General features: G+C 40.2%; 1 protein-coding gene across 1 annotated transcript in view; it reads right to left on the minus strand.

Moving 5' to 3' along the window:
• The window catches only part of LOC126100536 (protein downstream neighbor of son homolog), an 80,488-nt gene that overhangs the window by 17,730 nt on the left and 42,565 nt on the right, over positions 1-20,193 (minus strand). Inside the window, exons 5-7 of the mRNA XM_049911153.1 lie at positions 13,261-13,510; positions 6,874-7,024; positions 2,526-2,776 (exon numbers count right to left, since the gene is read on the minus strand). Coding sequence (XP_049767110.1) covers positions 2,526-2,776; positions 6,874-7,024; positions 13,261-13,510 — 652 coding nt within the window. The remainder of the gene's footprint in view (positions 1-2,525; positions 2,777-6,873; positions 7,025-13,260; positions 13,511-20,193) is intronic.

Genomic DNA, 20,193 nt, shown 5'->3' on the forward strand with positions numbered 1-20,193 from the left:
AATTATCCTCCCAACCTACACAAACAAAGCTCCTGTGCCTTACCTTTCCAGTCTCCCACCACCTTCCAAAGTCCCACCATCCGGCCATAGAGCAGTCTTCCCAAAGTAAATCAGTACCTCTCAGGACTGGAGCAACTGAATTACATTCTCTGCCAGGGTTTCAACTACCTCTCACTGTGCCCTGGAATGAGAAATGTCCTGCCCACTATCCTTCCCACCACTCCCACAGTTGTATTCCACCATCCATCGAACCTACACAATATACTCGCCCATCCATATACAACCCCCGCTTCCAGCCCCTTACCTCATGGTTCACACCCCTGTAATAGACCTAGATGCAAGACCTGTCCCATACACCCTCCCACCACCACCACCACCACCACCACCACCACCTACTCCAGTCCAATCACAAACATCACCCAACCCATCAAAGGAAGGGCTACCTGTGACACCAGTCATGTGATCTACAAGCTAAGCTGCAACCACTGTGCTGCATTCTTTGTTGGCATGACAACTAACAAGCTGTCTGTCCACATGAATGGCCACCGACAAACAAGTGGACCACCCAATTGTTGAGCACACTGCCAAACATGAAATCTTTCATTCCGATAGCTGCTTCACTAACTGTGCCATATGAATACTTTCCACCAACACCAGCTTTTCAGAATTGCATAGGTGGGAACTTTCCCTGCAATATATCCTATGTTCCTACTACTCTCCTGGCCTCAACCTTCATTAGTCATTGTCCTCACCCAGCCAGCATCCCTGTTCCCATACCAGCACTATACAGCCCTCATGCCACTATCACACCCAGTCTTTTTACTTCTCTCCTTTTCCACTACCCCCTCTCCCCACCTGTCTCCGTCTAACCTCCCGATTGCACATAGCTGCCCTACCCTCTCCACCTTGCCCCTACGTGCTCCCTAGCAGCACTGCACCATCCACCACCCCTACCCTAGTATCCCTCCCCCTGCCTGCTCCAGCCTCCTCCTTATCCCCCACCCAATAGCCACACCCATCATGCGCTGGTGCCGCTGCTCACAGTGTGGCTACAGTTAACTTAGACAGGAATCGTGTGTGCGAATTGCGCGCGTGCATGTGTGTCTGTAGTCTATTTTTTATGAAGGCCTTACGGGCCAGAGCTTTATTTGGAACTGTCTTTTTGTTGTGCCTATCTGCGAATCAGCATCTCCACTATATGGTAAGTAGCAATTTTCGTTTTTATAATATTGTTACATTCCACGGTGGATTTTCCATTGTTTAATTATGTTGGTGTAATATGTCCATACTGGCATTGTCAAAGCTACATCAGGGAAATTTTACTTAATACTTTATTCATTATTCAATACATGCGAGGAGGGTAATCGTGTCATTTTATGGGTGCTAGATGAGTAGCAAAGAGTACTTGGAAAGAAACTTACTACTGCAGACGCAGACATTCATTCTAACATAGGTACATCATTTTAAAATCACCAGATGATTTCAAAAGGCTGGTTTGTCTATTTGGAACTGAAAAGAGCAGGTTTGTATTGCATCATAGTCATTGGAACTGTGCTACACAAGAATTAGAACATTTTCTCATGTTATTAAAAAAAAAAAAAAAAAAAAAAGTGGTGTGTGGTTTTCCCTTTGCTATGTTGCTTAATGAAGCACCTGCTCAAAAAGATGAGTTCCATAGCCAAAAAACAGGGATCCACAACACTGCGAGAACAGTCTTGTATGTTGCAACATTTCCCATACAACCGATTGCCATACTTAGTGCATGAGCTCTCAAAGGTGAGAGAAATTTGCCATATCTTGTGTGTCACCTTTTGTAAATGACTCAGCTCAACAGCCAGCAATTCTGGTACAATGGGCAGAGAGTGCTCACCTGGGAGAAGAATCAATGGATGTCGCCACACTGTCTAACCAAACTGAATAGGGAAAACTGGCCTGTAATTATTCAGGTGTACTGGAAGAAAAAACAGCACCCAGAATTTTGCAGTGATTTTCAGGGAGCTACAAATTATTAGCAAGTTTTGAAATTTGCCATAATCTCCCATATTCCCTCCCTCTATTCTACAACATACTATGTAGTGATATTATAGGGAGAATAGAAATTTATGTCAGCAGTCTTGAGACACCAGTAGAGAGATAACATATTGAAGTATCCACTTTCAATAGACATAGTGTATATCCTGATAAAAACTACTGTAACATGATTGAAGCACGAGTTGTTTTAATAGTTTTAAGTATTTTGTATGGTGGCAAAGTAGTAAATTCTAAAAGATTCTAATGTATACTGAATGAGCCACCATTTGTCAAAACTGGGCTGAAAACTATGGGTTACATAAAATGAGACAAAGTGGTAGGTGGAGCCTCCTGTGTACATACATAAGACCACACAAAAATAAACCACACTGTGGATACACTTGTAGACACAACACCTACCTTGGACCCGTTTAGATCCATAGAAACCAACAACTTTCATTTCATTGTGTTTTATAAAATAATAATAACTGATAAGTAAATGTTCAGATTTCTACCTGTTTACTGTTCAGTTTCCGAATTTCTTCTTTCCCCATGCCCATACTGTGCAACCAGTCTTCTCCATCTTCATCATCAAAATCATCTAAATCCTCTTCTTCTTGTTCCTCGGCATTTTTTGTTTGTTCTCCCTGATTATCTTCTCCTGCTGAATCTTGGGTCTCGTAACCCATATCTGAATTTGTACCCTCTGAAGAACGTTTGCTTCCACTTGGATTGCTTTTCTTCAGTGGCATAGTAAATACCACATCTGTGCAAAATTTCAAAGTATGGTATGAAAATGCTGAAATGTCAGCAACGAAGAACAACACAAGATTACAGTTTCAATAAATTATGGACAATTGCTGGTCAATAATTACTTTCCAGAGGCTAAAGATTTAGTACTGCTGACAAACAAATTCAAAAGCAAAAGTGACCTGAAGTGAGAAAGCGGGTAATTCTGAAATTAAAATTATTTTACATGTGACTATTAGCAACACTAAACATTTCCCCCAGGTCAACAATTCCGTTTGATAATTTACTACTTTCCTTAATTAAATGTTTTTGACATGAATGCAATTTTAAGCTCAAAATGAGAAAGGGTGTTGAAGACAACCAATGATGCCATATTCGAGAAGTATTTCATATATACAAATGTGTATGACCTCTTCTTACTATTGAAATAAAACTTCTGAAGATTAATGAAATGCTCACAGATGCTGACTCTACTCAAAAGGTTAAAACTTATTTCAGACAAGATCTTCACCTTTTGAAGGTAATGAACTACCAAATGAAATAATGGAAACACCTAGTAGGAATATCAATGTAAATGTCTTAATTGTGCCTGTCTTCTTTACAGGAACAAGTAAATGAGCCATATGAGAATGTTACGCCTTTGGTTAACAATTGTAATACAGTTATTGTCATTCGGGTGAATGTATCTAACACAATGGACTGGAAAAAACTCTTCAAAAGAATCCTTCCATTACAAGTTTTAGCAAAATTTTGTACCAAAAACCTGATTAATGGAATACAAATGTGCTGCTTGTCTTTTAGTTTCAATAGTTTAATAAATGTGAAGTTGTTAATTCTAATAATACCAAGCACAGCATCATACAATTTTTCCACTGTAATTTTTCCACTATAACACGACCGTGTGGTTTCACTGTTGTATGTCTGTTAGCTATTGTTCAGTGCTGTATTGAGTAGTAAGTTGTGTCGCATTGTTTGCAAATTTCGAGATAGCAGAGCTACAGGAGCAACATGTCTGCATTAAATTTTGTGTGAAACTTAAGAAAACCTACACAGAAAAACACCAAATGATGCAGGAAGCTTATGGCGATTAGTTCATAAGCCATAGTTGGTGTTACAAATGGTTCACATAGTTTAAAAATGCCCAGATGGAAGTTAAGGATGACTCTCGTTCAAGACGCTCTTCGACATCTGCCGACAATACTCATGTCAGGAATGTCAACGAAGTTGTGCATGCCATTAGAAGACTGAATGTTGAGAAGTTGCAGAAGAATGTAACACTTCAGTTGGGTCATTCATGAAATCCTGACAAAGCATCTTGGAATGCATTGTGTTGTCACCAAGTTTGTCCCATGGCTCATGAGTCAAGACCAGAGAGACCTTCGCCTTGCAATCTGTGAAGAGCTTTTGGATTGTGCAAATGAGAACATGTTCCTTAAGAGAATCATAAGAAGAGACGTAGGCCTACACTTATGATATTGAGACCAAGGTTGAGTCTTCACAATAGGTCAGGAAAGATTTTCGAAGACCAAGAAAAGCTCGTCACATCAGGTCAAATGTCAAAGTCATGCTGCTAAGAGTTCTTTGATTTTGAAGGATTAGTTCAGCATGACTTCGTGACACAGGGACAAACTATTAATTGACAGTACTATTGGGACGTGTTGCCACATCTTTGAGAAAATTTGAGAAGAAAACAACATGAAAAGTGGTGAGTCAATTTATGGCTCTTGCATCACAATAATGCACCCGTACATTCACTCCTGTTGGTGTGCGACTATTGCACACCTGATTTTTTTTATTTCCACAGCTGAACATCCCATTGAAAGGATGAAGATTTGCAATGATACATGAGATAAAAGAAAACTCACAGGTGCTCCAGCAAGAGGAGTACCAAGACTGCTTCTGGAAGTGGAAACACTATTGGGGGCAGTATATCGATTTTGGAGAAGAGTATTTCAAAGGAGACCATGCACAATAAGTAAAAGGTAAGAAAAATTTTGTGCACAAAGTTCTGGAATTTGTTGAACAGACCTCGTATTTGTTACCTTATGTGAAGGATTGTATTCTACTTGGTAAACTAAAATATTGTGACCCTAATGGCATAGCTCTTGCATGAATGAAGACTACATGAGAGAAAGGAGGGGACTCAGGTTGTGTCACAGGCACTATCTCTGAATGAGGAACATAAGTGACGTTGCACAACGATTAGTACTGAGACCTCTCTCAAGCTTAAACTACATGAATAATCTTCTGATCATTTTCAAGGGCAATTCAAGAAGCATAATGTATGCAGGTGACACAGGCATATTAATGAAGTGTCAAACATAACCTTAGGTGAGACAACTAATAGTTATGTGTAAATCTCACGTAAATTCACATTATGTGATTCCTTTTGACACCAGAATAGACATTAATGGTCATACCTAAACGAAACACACTGCATAAAATTTCTTGGAATACAGCTGGACACCAAGACAAAATACAGACAACACATACATAAACTAATCAAGAAACTCAGTTCAGCAAGTTTTGCCCTTAGATGCATCTTTCACTGTGTTGGAGCAGAGACAAAAGTGTTGACTTATTGTGCATATTGTAACCTTCTGTTGTCTTATGGAATTATCATCTATGGCAGTGCACCTAAAGTGCATTTAAATTCCCAGCTCATCACTCCAAATGAATATTAAAGCGCTTAAACATTCGTTAATAGTGGAAGGCTGATAAAAGTTCTGCAGAAAGCAGAGGCACTTGCAACAGCAATTAAGGTAAAAAGTTAATGAAATAAAAACAATTGTGTCAGTTACATAACTCACCAAAATGATTTCATTCTCCATGTACAAAAATAATGTGTTTTCTTTCTTTTTCATGCCCATGCAGTAACACAGTCAGAAAAGATGTGAATTGTTTACTGTTTTTCTTTTCTTTTTTTTTTCAACTGAAAGAAATTTTATGCTGGCTTACAGGAATCTACTGCAAAGATAAAAGTTAAGAGAGCTGCTAAATCAATTGAAACAGCAAAAAAGAGGAGGCTTTACTGATCTGAAACTAGGCAAATTGCCCGACTCCCTGTTCCTGTCCTGGGGAGGCGATACTACAATCCAATAGCAAAAATGTTGTGCAAAATAGGTAACTATAGGTCTTGCAGGAAGCATTTTAAGGAACTTCGAGTTCTTACACCGATTTCCAAATACTTTTACTACCATGTGATTTTGTCGCTGACAACAATAACCAGTTTAGTTGAAATGCTAATCACACGAACGTAATACAAGACACAAAAATAGCTTTCATGTAGGTTTTGTCTACTTGTGTAAGGTTCAGCATGGAGTTATGTACTCTGATGCGAAGATTCAACAAGATGATATCTAGTGTGAAACAAGAAATTCAAGATCTTTAGCAACTTGAAAGAAAATTAGAATCATACCTCACCTGCCACTCTATCTGCAAATTATCTGAATCTAGACTCAAAGATTGAAAAGTTCTATCAGCAATATGGCAAATAGTTTGAGACTGCAGGGCAAGTAGTAGTGGACTGTAAGGAGTTTACAACCCATGATTTTTTTATCACCATACTGCGATTTTTTTTTTTGCATTTGTGTATGATATAGGCCTATTTTAGTTTTGGTAAAATAAAAAGGCATCAAGATAGATTGTTAGACATGTATATTCTTTTTTATCTCGCAGAATGTTTAAGATGAGTTTTATGACAACAGGCCATCAGAAAGAAACAACATAGTGCTTGCACTGAAGAGAAATGACATTTCTTCGGTTAAAGTGCACTTCTGGAAGGAATAGTACCACAAAATGAGAATCAATGCCACTAAAAATATAATGAAGTTTGCTGTGTAGGAACCAGTGAAATCACAATCTTGGTAAAGAAGTAACTTAGAAAAATATTTCAATGTAAGCATAAGAAAGGTTTTCTTTTTTCCAATGAACAGCCAACATCAGGTGCATTAGTTCATTATCTGAGGCATGAGGTGTCAAACAATAATGCCATTTCCTCTACAAGAAAAACAAGCTCATTTACATGACAACCATACATTAATCTTTGTTAACTCTTATCAAAAGTCTCTGAAGTGTCAAACAAAGCTTTTACAACAGAATATAGGTACCTACCTTCTTCTTTTAGCAACTGCCTAAAACCTCTTGTTGTTGGTGTAACAAAAGCATGTGTATTGCTGAAACCACCTATTCCAGCTGCACGAAAAAGGCACGTGAAGGTGTTTGTACAAACATAAAAATATGGACACTGGCATGCCCGAACAAGCTGGAAGCAGAAAAGAGCTATGTTAATGTTTATCAATAAAATTCTTAATACATTATGATGTTAATCGTGAAATCATTATTTGTTAGTAGGCAACATTATTACCAACAAGAAAACAAGCATTATTGTGGAGAATTTGTTACAGTATAAAGTCAAGTGCCAGCATGCCAGTCACGAATGATGGAGAAGATGATGATGATGATGATGTTTGGTTTGTGGGGCGCTCAACAGCGAGGTTATCAGCGCCCGTACAATTACCCAATCTTTGCTCAGTCCAATTGCGCCACTTTCCTGGATGATGATGAAATGATGAGGACAACACAAACACCCAGTCATCTCGAGGCAGGTGAAAATCCCTGACCCCGCCGGGAATCGAACCCGGGACCCCGTGCTCGGGGATGGAGAAGAGATGGCTGATAGAAGACATCAGCCAATTGCACGCTGACTGACCGCTCTCCAGGACGACAACGTGACAGCAGCAGCCCCTTTGTAAAGAGGACATAAGTGCCACGGCCCAGTTCAATAGTAGCTACAAGACTAGTAACTTGTATAGCAGCAACTTAGGATTGTCTATACTGAAGACGATTGCTTACTTTGTATGTCACCCTTTGCTTGTGACACTTCTGTAGTAGTCAAAGTTAAATATTGTCTCTTTTCATTTTGAAATAAAACTCATTAACACGATTTGTTTGAATTATTTATCTAGAACACCGAGTATGTAAGATTCCTAGGCTCCACATATTTGACAATGAGCATAGAGGCATAATATTTTATGACTACACTGGATTTAACATTTGGCGACGAGGTGTAAGAAAACCCCACTGCCTGGCTGCCACACTTGTTTGTAGTGGGCTTTTGTATTTTGCTGACACCTTAATACTACCTTGTCTTTTCTTTTCATGTCACATATCTACATGTTACACGTTTTAAGTGTTTCTTGTAGTATTTTTGCTAATCACTGTTTTCAGGTGGGCACTGCTGAAATTTTCTTTGCTCGTGTGCTTATTTTTATTGCTAGCATTGTCTGTTTATTGCATTCGCCTATTCCACAATGAACAACCCACCTCTCCCACCCCCAGCACAGGCGCAACAGCTGCAAGTGATAGATGCAACGCAGCTAACACGGATGTTTCAGTTTCAGACACAGCAGATAGCTACGCTACTAAACACGGTACAGCAGCTCCTGGTGAACGCTGTGTGCCCAATGGAACAACAAGCAATACCTGTAACTCCAAGTGCTATACTGCTTTTTCGCCAGTTTAATGAAAAAGAAGATGAATGGCTTGAATGGTTGCAACAGTATTAAGCCCACACCATTGCTCACAACATACCAAGTACTGTGAAATTACATTACTTTTTGTCAATGTTATGAAGTACAGTCTTTTGCCTCATTCAGAAATTGTTCCCTAATGCAACTCTGAGTGAACTTTCCTATGATCAGGTTGTAGATTCACTAACCACTGTGACCCACAAGTGAATGTGTGGCAGCTAGGTACCAATTCTTTCGTTGGAAACTTATTGCGAGTGGGTAACAGATTCGCAGGGTATGAACAAGGAAATGCCAATTCAAATGTGCTTGTGGTGCATTATATTCAGATGCTACACTGCGTGATGCGATCATGTACAATGTAACTGGTGTCAGACTCAGAGAACAGATTTTGAAACAGGCACAGCCATCATTTCAACACGTAGTGCAAATTCTAGATCAGTATGATTCAGGTGCCGTGTCGGCCAATAAAACTGAGCAGGCACTAATTTGTCAGGTTGAGTCGTCCCTTGCTTGTGACCGGCTTATCAGGCAGCAACAGCCCACATGCACCAAGCCTTGTAAACAGTTCTCTACACAGGCGAACAAAATTAAGTCATGCCCTCGGTGCTATTCATGGCACAAACATCAAAACTGCCCATCCAGAGAAGCGCAGTATTACGCTTGTGGCAAGAAATGTCACATGCAATCTGTATGTTTGCAACGGAACAAACAACAATTCTGCTCACTAACATAATTCTTGTCATGGGGCCCATGTAATCAATGCAGTGCATTCAAAGCCTGCTACAGGCTTAAGCAAAAGTAGCAAGCAAACACTTTCTTCAGTGCTACTCCAGTCCAACAAACTTTTTGTTCATTTGCGTATTAGTGGAAAAGTATGGAGTTTCAGTTGGACACGGGTGCCCTGTTACACCGCTGAATCGTACCACATATGAACTGTTAGACTCCGAATGCCTGTCTAAAACTAGCAAGCACCTGACAGCTCATAATGGACAAGACATTTCCGTTCTCAGAAAATGTATTTTACCTGCCACATATTGCTCGTATATGCTAACTGTGACTTTCACTGTGCTACAACCACGCAATTGTGAGAACATATTTGATCTTGATTCATTTGATTCTTTTGGCTTTAAACTTCAGGATAATGTGTTGTCAGTGACTGCATGCAATGCTAAAGACACTGTACCTAGATTGCTGAAAGATTCCCTGAACTCTTTTCTGAAGGTTTAGGCAAGACTAACCATTATGTTGCACATATTACTATGAAAAACAATGCAAAGTCGAAATTTTGCCAGGTCAGTACTGTTCCCATTGCATTACAGGACAAAGTCGTTGCTGAACTTAAGGAATTGCAAGATAGCGGAGCTGTTGTGCCCATCCAAGCTAGCCAATGGGCAAATCTCCTGGTTTTGCTCCCCAAACCTTCAGGTCGCATTTGCCTCTGTGTTAGCTTTAAGTCTACAGTCAACCCACAAACTGTGATTGATACTTACCCATTGCCATGCGCAGAGGATCTCATGGACAAATTAGGCATTGGTCGCTACTTTTCAAAAATTGATTTGCACGACACATATCTTTAAATACCACTAGAAGGCGGCTCTCAAAATGAGTGTGTTGCGAACACTCATTTGGGCTTGTTTAAATATTTGTGCTTGCCTTTTGGCAGTGCTTCCGCACCCACCATTTTCCAATGGTATTTGGAACAGCTGACTGCTCAAGTACTAAAGTGTTCAAACTGTTTGGACAATACTGTCGTAGCAGGTTGTACACCTGAATAACATATTGAAAATCTGCATGCTTCCTTTCATGTGTTATCTGATGCAGGACTAAAGTGTAGACTTGGTCAGGTCATAAACAGTCAAGGTGTACATCCTCTTCAGTCACATCTGTTAGCCATAGGAGACCTGCCAGTTCCTCGCGATGTCACAGAATTGCAGCCAATCTTAGGGAAAATGAACTATTATATTTGGTTCATACTGAATGCGGCACAAATTGCAGCTCCATTACATTGCTTGCATCACAAGAATGTTCCCTTTGTTTGGACAGATGAGTGCCAAGAAGCTTTTCAAAAACTTAAAGGTGCATTGCTCAGTGATCAATGCTTGGTTCACATCGATCCTCACAAACCAGTTGTGTTGCAGGTAGACACTTCCTCTTATGGAATTGACGCAGTGCTTTCGCACAGGTTTGGTGATAAAGACAGCCATATTGCTTTCGCATTAAAAGTGTTGTCCAAAGCTCAGTGTAAATATTTACAAATAGAGAAACAGGCATTGGCTATTTTGTTTGGTGTCACCAAATTCCACCACCACTTGTGTCACAGAAAATCCTACATAGTAATGGATGACAAGCCAGGACAGCCCTTGTTTCATCTGATGAAGCCGGTTCCTGTACAAACTGTCCAAAAATTGCAAAGATGGGCTTTGTTGTTGTCTCAATACCGGCATGAGATTGTGTATCGTCCGACAGCTAAACATGGCAATGTGGGCACACTTTCACATCTTCCGATTGGCTCTGATACAGACTTTTGACGCTTTTGCTGCATCTTGTTATCACATCGATGCTCACAATTCTCAGTTTCTTCACTCATTTCCTCTGAACTACAGGAAAATTGCACAGGCCACAGAAGCTGATCCAGATTTGAACATTTTGCTAAAATACATCCACACATTTTGGCCTCACTTATTGCATAGTATAAAGAACCCTATAGTACGCTGATATTTTGCACGTTGGCATAGCATCCATATACAGCAAGATGTGATTCTTGTTAAAAATGACAGTCTACAGTCATGTATGTTGATCCCCAAAGCTTTGCAAAAAGAAGTTTTGCATTTGCTTCGCCAAGGACACTGAGGGATTGTCCATATGAAACAGTTAGCACATCAACACTGTACTTGGTAGGGTACGGACACTCAAATAGAACAGATGATGTTACAGTGTCACACATGTGTAGAAAATCAGACCGCTCTCCCACAAAAATTCTCTGCTTGGCAAGTCACAATCACAATGGCAACGTGTGCACATAGACTTCGCGGGACCTTTTTGAAACACTCGTCGGTTGGATGTGGTACACTCGCACAGTAAGTTTCCTTTTGCTGTGCCAATGAATTCGACATCACATAGCACAGTTCAGGTGTTGCCTATTTTTTGCCTTGAAGGTTTGCCTGAAGTCATAGTGTCAGACAACTGCCCTCAGTTCACATCACATGAAACTGAATCATTCTGTGAATGTAATGGCATACAGCATCTACCTAATGCACCACTCCATCCACAGTCAAACAGCAAAGCAGACCGTTTTGTCAGAACCTTCAAGCAGCAGTCGGCCAAACTTTGCACCAAACACATCAGGGATCAAGCAACTGTTTCTCCCCTCCTATCATTTGGATGCATTAGATGGACCATCACTGGTGAAATTGCTTCACGGCCGCCGCTATCAGACACTGCTTCAGCTGCTCTAACCTCCTCAGCATCCGGCACTGACGGAAGGCCGCAAGTATCGCTTTGCACTGCATGATATCGTGTTTCTCGGGGTTTTCAGAGGCAGCAGACAGTGGGCGCGAGGCGAGATCCTTCGTCGACTTGGCACACGCATTTATCTCATTTCAGGCCCCAACAATTGGCAGCACCGACATCACAATCAAATTTGCCACTGACAGGTGTACAGTGATCCTTCTGTATCTCTTTCACCCGATTCATGGATCCTGAGGACAGTGCGCCACAGCAGCCACCAGAGGGTGACAGCACACCACCGCGGGATGACCCCATGGAGACGGAGCCTTCACCTCCTCTCATCCTACTGATGGAGCTGGACCCACCCACACTGTAGCAGCCGATGCCTTCTACATCTTATTATGGGTCACAGGAGGTGGACGCGTGCCCTTCTGGGCATATTCTGGGGGACATTTCCACCAGAGTGAAGGTCTGATGGTGGGGTACAACTGGAACTCTGATGTCCCCTGCAGCAACAGCTTCAAGTCCCTCAGAGCGTCCATGCTCCTGCCTTCCCCCACTGTTGTCAAGCTCCCTATATGACGACGGTCCACCGCTCTGTGGGGGAAGAATGTTATGGCGTAAAGTCAAGCACCAGAAAGGCAGTCGGGAAAGATACAGAAGAGATGGCTGTGAGAAGACATCAGTCAATCGCACACTGGTCGACCCCTGTCTAGGAAGACAATGCAACAGCAGCGGCGCCTATGTGAAGAGGACATAAGCGCCGCGCCTGACTGGCCGCGGCCCAGTTCAATAGCAGCTTCAAGACTTGTATAGCAGTGACTTAGGATTGTCCATACTGAAGATTATTGCTTATTTTGTATGTCCCCTTTGCCGGCAACACTTCTGTGTAACAGTCAAAGTTAAGTATTGTCTCTTTTCATTTTGTAATAATACTCATTAACACAATTTGTTTGAATTGTTTATCTAGCGAACCAAGTAAGTAGGATTCCAAGACTCCACATATTTGACAATTAGCATAGAGACATAATATTTGATGACTAGGCTGTATTTAACAGAATGCATCAAGCAAATGAATACAATTAACAGCAGTGATGTTGCATGTCTTCACTCATTAGCTCCCTGACTTATTTAATACGATTCCACAACTATTCTATGTGGGAAGACTTCCTAATGTTGATAAATTACTCCATGACAGTCAAAGACACAAATAAAAATTACCTTACTTCAGGCTAAATACTGTTAAAATCCTTTACTTAAGTACTGTATGACGTTTTGATACATAAACATAAACAAGATAATGCCCAAGATTAGAATGTGTACGGACATGATCAAAGTAATGTACTGGACAATGCAATCACAGTGCTAATTTAACAGTGTTCCTCTTCGCAATTCATTCATTGAAATGGAAATAGAAGTAAATGGACAGGCATAAACATCATGCTGCTAGAATTCAAATCTTATTTCCTAGACAAATCTTCAACCACAATTTAAGAAGAGAAAAAAAGATAGATTAATATACCTGAAAAAGGGAGCGCAGACTCTCACCCCACTCATAATGCAGAGAATCCCGAAGCTTAGTGTCAGAAGCAAAGGGACTGTTAGCAGTATCGCTGACTCGCCCTGTCGAGCGAGGGAACAACTGTAACCATGGCAGATATGGATGCATCCACACTAGACAGCATTGGTGAAATCTAGCACTTGGACTAGTGTCGAGCCGCTGATAAGCATCTGTTGACTTATTTGGGCTGACACTCATACATCTCACAAACCTGAAAGCAACATTTATACCAGTTTCAGTGCTATCAGACACACTTAAATACAAAATAGGGCCCTGTGCAAAAACTGTGATTACACATACTTAAACATGAATTATACACATTTCATACAATACTGATTTACAACAAAGCAATGTCTGCAAACCAGTCCAATAGAACAAGGCATCCGTTACCAGATTAACACAAAAAAGGGTGAAGAAAAGACTTCTACAATACCATGGTTAACGTATGACAAGTAAGGCTGTGCACAATGACAATGCATCTCATCTCAGGGCAAAATGAGATTAAGCTTTAACTCAATGTGCATATTCCAGTGACTTTTCATTTGTTCCCACACGAAACCTTCATAGGTGTTGATCATAACAGACACCTTCAACTCGCAAGGAGGGGGAAAGAAACACAAGTGCCTTCATTGGAATTAGACAAAGCGTGTGCGCACGCACGCACGCATGCGCGCGCACACACACACACACACACACACACACACACACACACACACGGCCACAGTGTCTGGCTGCTGAGTCTGGCTTCAGCAGACTGTTGTCCATTTCCAATGGAGGCCTTGTTGGCCGAAAGCACATTTTCTGACAGTCTTTTTGTTGTGCCTATCTGCAACTCAGAGTCCCTGCAATATGGTGAGCAACAACTACCCTTTTCATATAACACTGAAATTCTGTCCTAGATTTTCCTTGTTTGTTTTTCTAGTTGCAGTTTTAGCACCTTTCATGGCAACATTTCTGTTACTCGGCACATCAAATGACATTGGAGTTTCGTCAAAATTTGCAATCTGGCTTAGTTCCACACTCGTTTTCTTTCAATGTTGAATAATAAGGCAATTGAAAGATACTATTGTAGCATTTTTTGAGATATTTTGGTTTTGGTTTGCATGCTAAGTCCATAACACTTCATAAACCTGTAGTACCAACCAACTCCATCCTTGCAGTCTGTTAAGTTCCACTGTACCATTAGCTAATGAGCACATATTTGAATCAATTTTTTATTAATTCCGATGTCATTTTGACGGTGTCCTTGGATCTATTTCAATATGTCATCTGGTTTTGGCCATTTTGCTTTCAGTTCTCTGTTTACACATTTAGTCTACCTCATTTTTTTCACTTCTTCTTTATCAGCCCGCCAAAACGCGAATGGTTTTTTCTGTTGGTGGAGGGCCAATACTGTTCAGCTGGTCTGTTCCCATGTTGTTCTGCATTTGCTATTACTTTCAATTTATAGCCCGCATCATATGAATACCTTTCATTCTTTTTTCCATTACAAAACTAGCTACCAACAGAAATATTGCACTGTTACTGATAACACAAATCACTTTCAGTTCACTTTCACTGGCAGTGTATACTGCAATGGTGCATCATAGGCTAGACAGTCTTATAGGTTTGTGATGGTGGGACGAGAGGGAGACTGCATTAGCAAGCTTGTGGACACTCAAAACTTATGTTCAACGTATCGTTGTACTGCTGCTGTCAGTTGAATCCAATATTGCAAGATAGAGAGAGGTTTCCCGTGACACTGAATATATGGACACCTTTAAAATTGGCAGGAATTTTAAATCAGGCACTGGACATTTTTATATTAATTTTGAGTATAAACGCATCTGAATTTTGGAGGAAATTTTTTGAAGGAAAAAGTGTCTTGTAGTATGTAAAATACGGTATTACAAGTCACTGGAAACATCGTACTGACCTCTTGACAGAAATACTGATTTTTTTGAAAGCATTATAAAAGCCCATTTCATGTTAACTTACTTTGCAACACAACATGATGGTTAGCAAATAAAAAACAAAGACAACATTTCTGCAAAAACACTATTTCTTGGATATTGCTGCAGCAGGGATACGACTTCCTCAAATCCTGCCCTGAAATGAGATCCATCCTTCATGAAATCCTCCCCACTCCACCTAGATTGTCTTTCCACCGTCCACCTAACCTTAGTAACCTCTTAGTTCATCCCTATGAAATCCCCAAACCACCTTCCCTACCCTCTGGCTCCTACCCTTGTAACCGCCCCCGGTGTAAAACCTGTCCCATGCACCCTCCCACCACCACCTATTCCAGTCCTGTAACCCGGAAGGTGTACACGATCAAAGGCAGAGCCACGTGTGAAAGCACCCACGTGATTTACCAACTGACCTGCCTACATTGTGAAGCGTTCTATGTGGGAATGACCAGCATTGGATGTGTGTGTGTGTGTGTGTGTGTGTGTGTGTGTGTGTGTGTGTGTGTGTGACCACGCGCGTGAGTGAGTGAGTGTATACCTGTCCTTTTTTCCCCCTAAGGTAAGTCTTTTCGCTCCCGGGATTGGAATGACTCCTTACCCTCTCCCTTAAAACCCACATCCTTTCGTCTTTCCCTCTCCTTCCCTCTTTCCTGACAAAGCAACCGTTGGTTGCGAAAGCTTGAATTTTGTGTGTGTGTCTATCAACATACCAACACTTTCATTTGGTAAGTTATATCATCTCTGTTTTTAGATATATATTGTTAAATAATTTAGTTACATGTGAATGTGTTGAGGTGAACTTCTTTAGCCAGAAATTTGTTATTTTATCTTTTCCAGGGGCTTTCCAATTGTGAATTGCAAAATTATCACTTCAGGCATTTGTGATATCATCTTGTATGTGTCTGTTTCTGCTTGTATCCACCGTGCATGCCTGTTATGTTGTACCGGGTTTGACCATATGTTGCTCCAAAAGTGTTCCATGTCTTATGTTTGGTGGATTGTCTATTTTAAGGTGTGTGTTATCCATTGTCTGGTAAAATTTCTTTTGGTTTGTGTTGAATGTTTGGTTTTGTTTCCTTCTATTTTCACTTTTTTTGTATCTTCCAAGTCGTTTGGCCAATGTTTGTAATTTCTGTTTCTTTTCATCTAATTGCTCTATCGCTTCTTGTTGTGAGATTTTACCTAACCTTTTTCGTTTTTTGTCTGATATTTCATTTCTTATAAACTGTGTTAGCTGTCGATGTCTTTTCTCAGTTTTTCTATTCTGATCTGTAGCCTGTGTTGCCATGCTGGTTTTGTGGGTTTCGTCTGTGTGTTGGTTGGTTCTGATCTCTGCCTAGTGTGTATATTTAGTGTAGTGAGTGCTCCTATATAAACCAGTAGTTGTAACTCTTCCATAGTTGTATTTTCATTTATTTTGTTGTGTATGATTGCGTTGATTGTTGTTGTTGTTGTTGTTGTTGTTGTTTCGACATGTGGGTTATTTGGTGGTCTATGCAAGAATGGTCTAATGTCTGTATTTGTGTCTTTGTATTATATATATGTCAGCTGAAATTTTTCTTCTATATCTAACATGCGTGTTACTTCGAGTTCTATTTGTGCTTGTTCTGGTGGCTGTCTTAAGATTTCGCTTTCATCTGATTGTTTAATTGATGGGTGTTGTTGTTCGTTTGTTTGCTCTGGGATGTTTGAGTCCATTACTGTATTTTCTTCCTCTTCTGATTGCACATTACTTTGTTCCAGTATTTGTTGTTTGATGTTTTCTAATTCTGACTGGGGTATCGTGTTATTTTTGATAATTACACGGATCTGATCAGCTAGTCGTCGTTCTGTTAAAAATTTTAATTCTAGGTATCTGGTAATAAATTTTGTGTATACTTGTGATCTGTATCCAGTTGTGTTGGTTCCCAAGTTTGTTGCTTGGTAATAACAGAACATGAGGTGTCAGTTAACTTCATCTGACCGTCTCATCCTCTGCCCTTGTTTTCCTTCTAGAATGGTTGCAGGAAGCATATCCTACAAAACACCTCTATTTGGATTTAAATCATTTTCTGTGTGGCTAGCAGTGTCGTTACCATTGAGGACGGGCATAGGGTTTTCAAGCGTCGTCCCCGACCATGACAGCGCTTGTCCGAGGCTTCATTAGATCTGTCCTGAACCAATTAATCACACTAAAAGGGGGGTTAGCCCTATTAGTGGTTTGTTCTTTTCGTCGCCTTTTACAACTGGCAGAACATACCGGAGGCCTATTCTTTTCCCGGGCCTCCACGGGGTTTATTATTATTATTATTATTTTAAAAGTTACTACTAACATTTTAGTGTCTCAAGAACACATGAAATTGAGAATCAAATACCAACCACATTCTAAAAGGAAAATGCTGCAGACAAGCCCAAGGAGAAAGACTCAGAAAACATAACTTTTGTCTTGCTGACAGCTGAAGGAATACATTATGGAGAACTACCAGTATTTATTTAATCTTTAAACATTAATCAAAAATTAAAATTTCCCCAAAATAAAATTGTCCCAGGTACTTGAGGGAGCAAGGTTAGCTTTGATGCTTGAAAAAATTACTGAAAGACAGTACACTTGATTAATTCTTGAAGAATGCTAAACTTGTCTCAGTCATACAACAAGGCATTGTCCACTCAATGTGATTCCAGAAATGGTGTGCGATGCAGGACCACACGTAAGATAAGAATACATACCTCGAAGGGAACGCTAATGCTTCACAGGAGTGTCACAGAGCTTCTGAATGGAATACTTAAAATATTATACCAGGACAGCATTCCCCAGACAAATAATTCTCACACTGAGGTGACAAAATTCATGAGATAGCGATATGCACATGTGCAGATGGTGGTAGTATTGCGTGCACAAGGTATAAAAGGGCAGTGCATTGGCAGAGTGTCATTTGTACTGAGGTGATTCATGTGAAAAGTTTCCCACTTGATTATGATCACAGAACAGGAATTAACAGATTTTGAATGTGAAATGGTAGTTGGAGCCAAATCCATGGGACATTCCATTTCAGAAATCATTAGGGAATTCAATATTCTGAGATGCACAGTGTCATGACTGTGCTGAAAATATAGAGTTTTGAAAACTAATGAGTCATTACTTTTCACCATGGATAATGCAGTGACCAATGGCCTTCACTTGAACAACTGAGAACAGTGGTGTTTGTCTAAAATTGTCAGTGCTAACAGAAAAGCAACAGTGTGTGAAATAACCACAAAAAACAATGTTGGACTTATGATGAATGTATCCTGTAGGACAGTGTGGTGAGGTCTGGCACTAATGACGTATGGTAGGAGATGAGAGATCGAGTGACTTTGCTAACAGCACAACATCGCGTGCAGCATGTCTCCTGGGCTTGTAGCCCTGTCGGCAGGACCCTAGACAACTGGAAAACTGTGGGCTGGTGAGATGAACCCTGATTTCAGTTGGTAAGAGCTGATGGTAGGGTTCAAGTGTGGAGCAGATCCCACAATGCCATGGACCCAAGCTGTCAATAAGACACTGCAAGTTGGAGGTGGTTCCATAATGGTTTACGCTGTGTTTACAGGGAACGTATCAATCACTGGTTGAAAATGATTATGTTTAGCTATCTGCAGACCATTCAAGTTCCCAAGCAACAATGGAATTTTTATGGATGGCAATGCGCTGTTTGAAGAACATTCTGGACATTAATCCCTTTGGACATTTATGACACATAATCAAGAGTTCAGTTCATGCACAAAATCCTGCACCAGGACCACTATTGCAATTACAGACAGGTATAAGGCAGTATGTCTTAAATTTTTCTGCAGGGGGCTTCCAATGACTTATTGAGTCCATGACACACTGAGTTGCTGCTCTACACTGGGCAAAAGATGGTCTGGCACGATATTAGGAGGTATCCCTAGACTTTTGGCACATCAGTGTAAATACCATATTTTTTTTGTGTGGAGACCTTTGTTCTTAAACAGAGTAGGCCCATTCCACCTTTCAAAAATCATTGTGACAGTCTCACATACATGTTACCACACATGAAGTACAGTATAATATCCTATTACATTCCCAAAGTAACATTTTCCAATGTTCTTATTGGTACTTTCAACTGATCAAATTCGGACTCACTTTTGTGTAAATATAATTATAAATTTCCTGCCATTTACACTTAATTAAACCACGTTCATGGAGAAAAATTGTAATTGACATAAAATAACTCTGGAATTGCATGGGTCTTTCAAATAGTGTTTACAAATATTATGTGCTTGACTTTGCCAAGCAATGAGTTCCCTAGTTCTGGATCAGTAGATGTCGTTACAAGTTGCATCACTACTGCTTTACCTCTAGTTTCACTGACCTAACAAGAACTATTTAAGGGCTACTATAAATGACTATTAGTTTTCAAACCCCTATATTTTCCAAAGTATGACATGTAAAAATGTGACTGATGCTTGAATAGAACTGTGAAGCACAAGTTTTTTGCACTCTACAAATATTCTATGACTGCTCCTCTGCTCAAATACAACATACGTCATTACGGTAGTCAAGTTTGTTCCATACCTCATGCAGTAACATCCTGTCAATTACCACAGCAACACTGATGTATGTATGATGGAAATGGGAGATGCTCTGTCGACAGCTGATTTTAAGTGACCAATGACTGAACTGCAGCAGACAGCGCATTTATAGCCCCACATTTAAACTTGTGTCCTAACCTAATCACAAACTTGTGATGTTCAATGTATCTAAGCTAATGGCAATGATCAATTTATGGCAGAACTAAAACCATGATTGGTTAAATCTGCAATCAAACTAAAGACAGAAAATTTTCATAATATGTTTGTTTGCATGGCCATCTTATGCAGCAAAACTTCAGTTTCAGCAGTAACAGCAAACTGTTATTTCTCCCTGTCATTGATTACCTGAAACTATCCTCACATTGGATACATGGGA

Source organism: Schistocerca cancellata, chromosome 9 (assembly GCF_023864275.1).
Source record: "Schistocerca cancellata isolate TAMUIC-IGC-003103 chromosome 9, iqSchCanc2.1, whole genome shotgun sequence".
NCBI classification, from domain to species: Eukaryota; Metazoa; Arthropoda; class Insecta; order Orthoptera; family Acrididae; genus Schistocerca; species Schistocerca cancellata.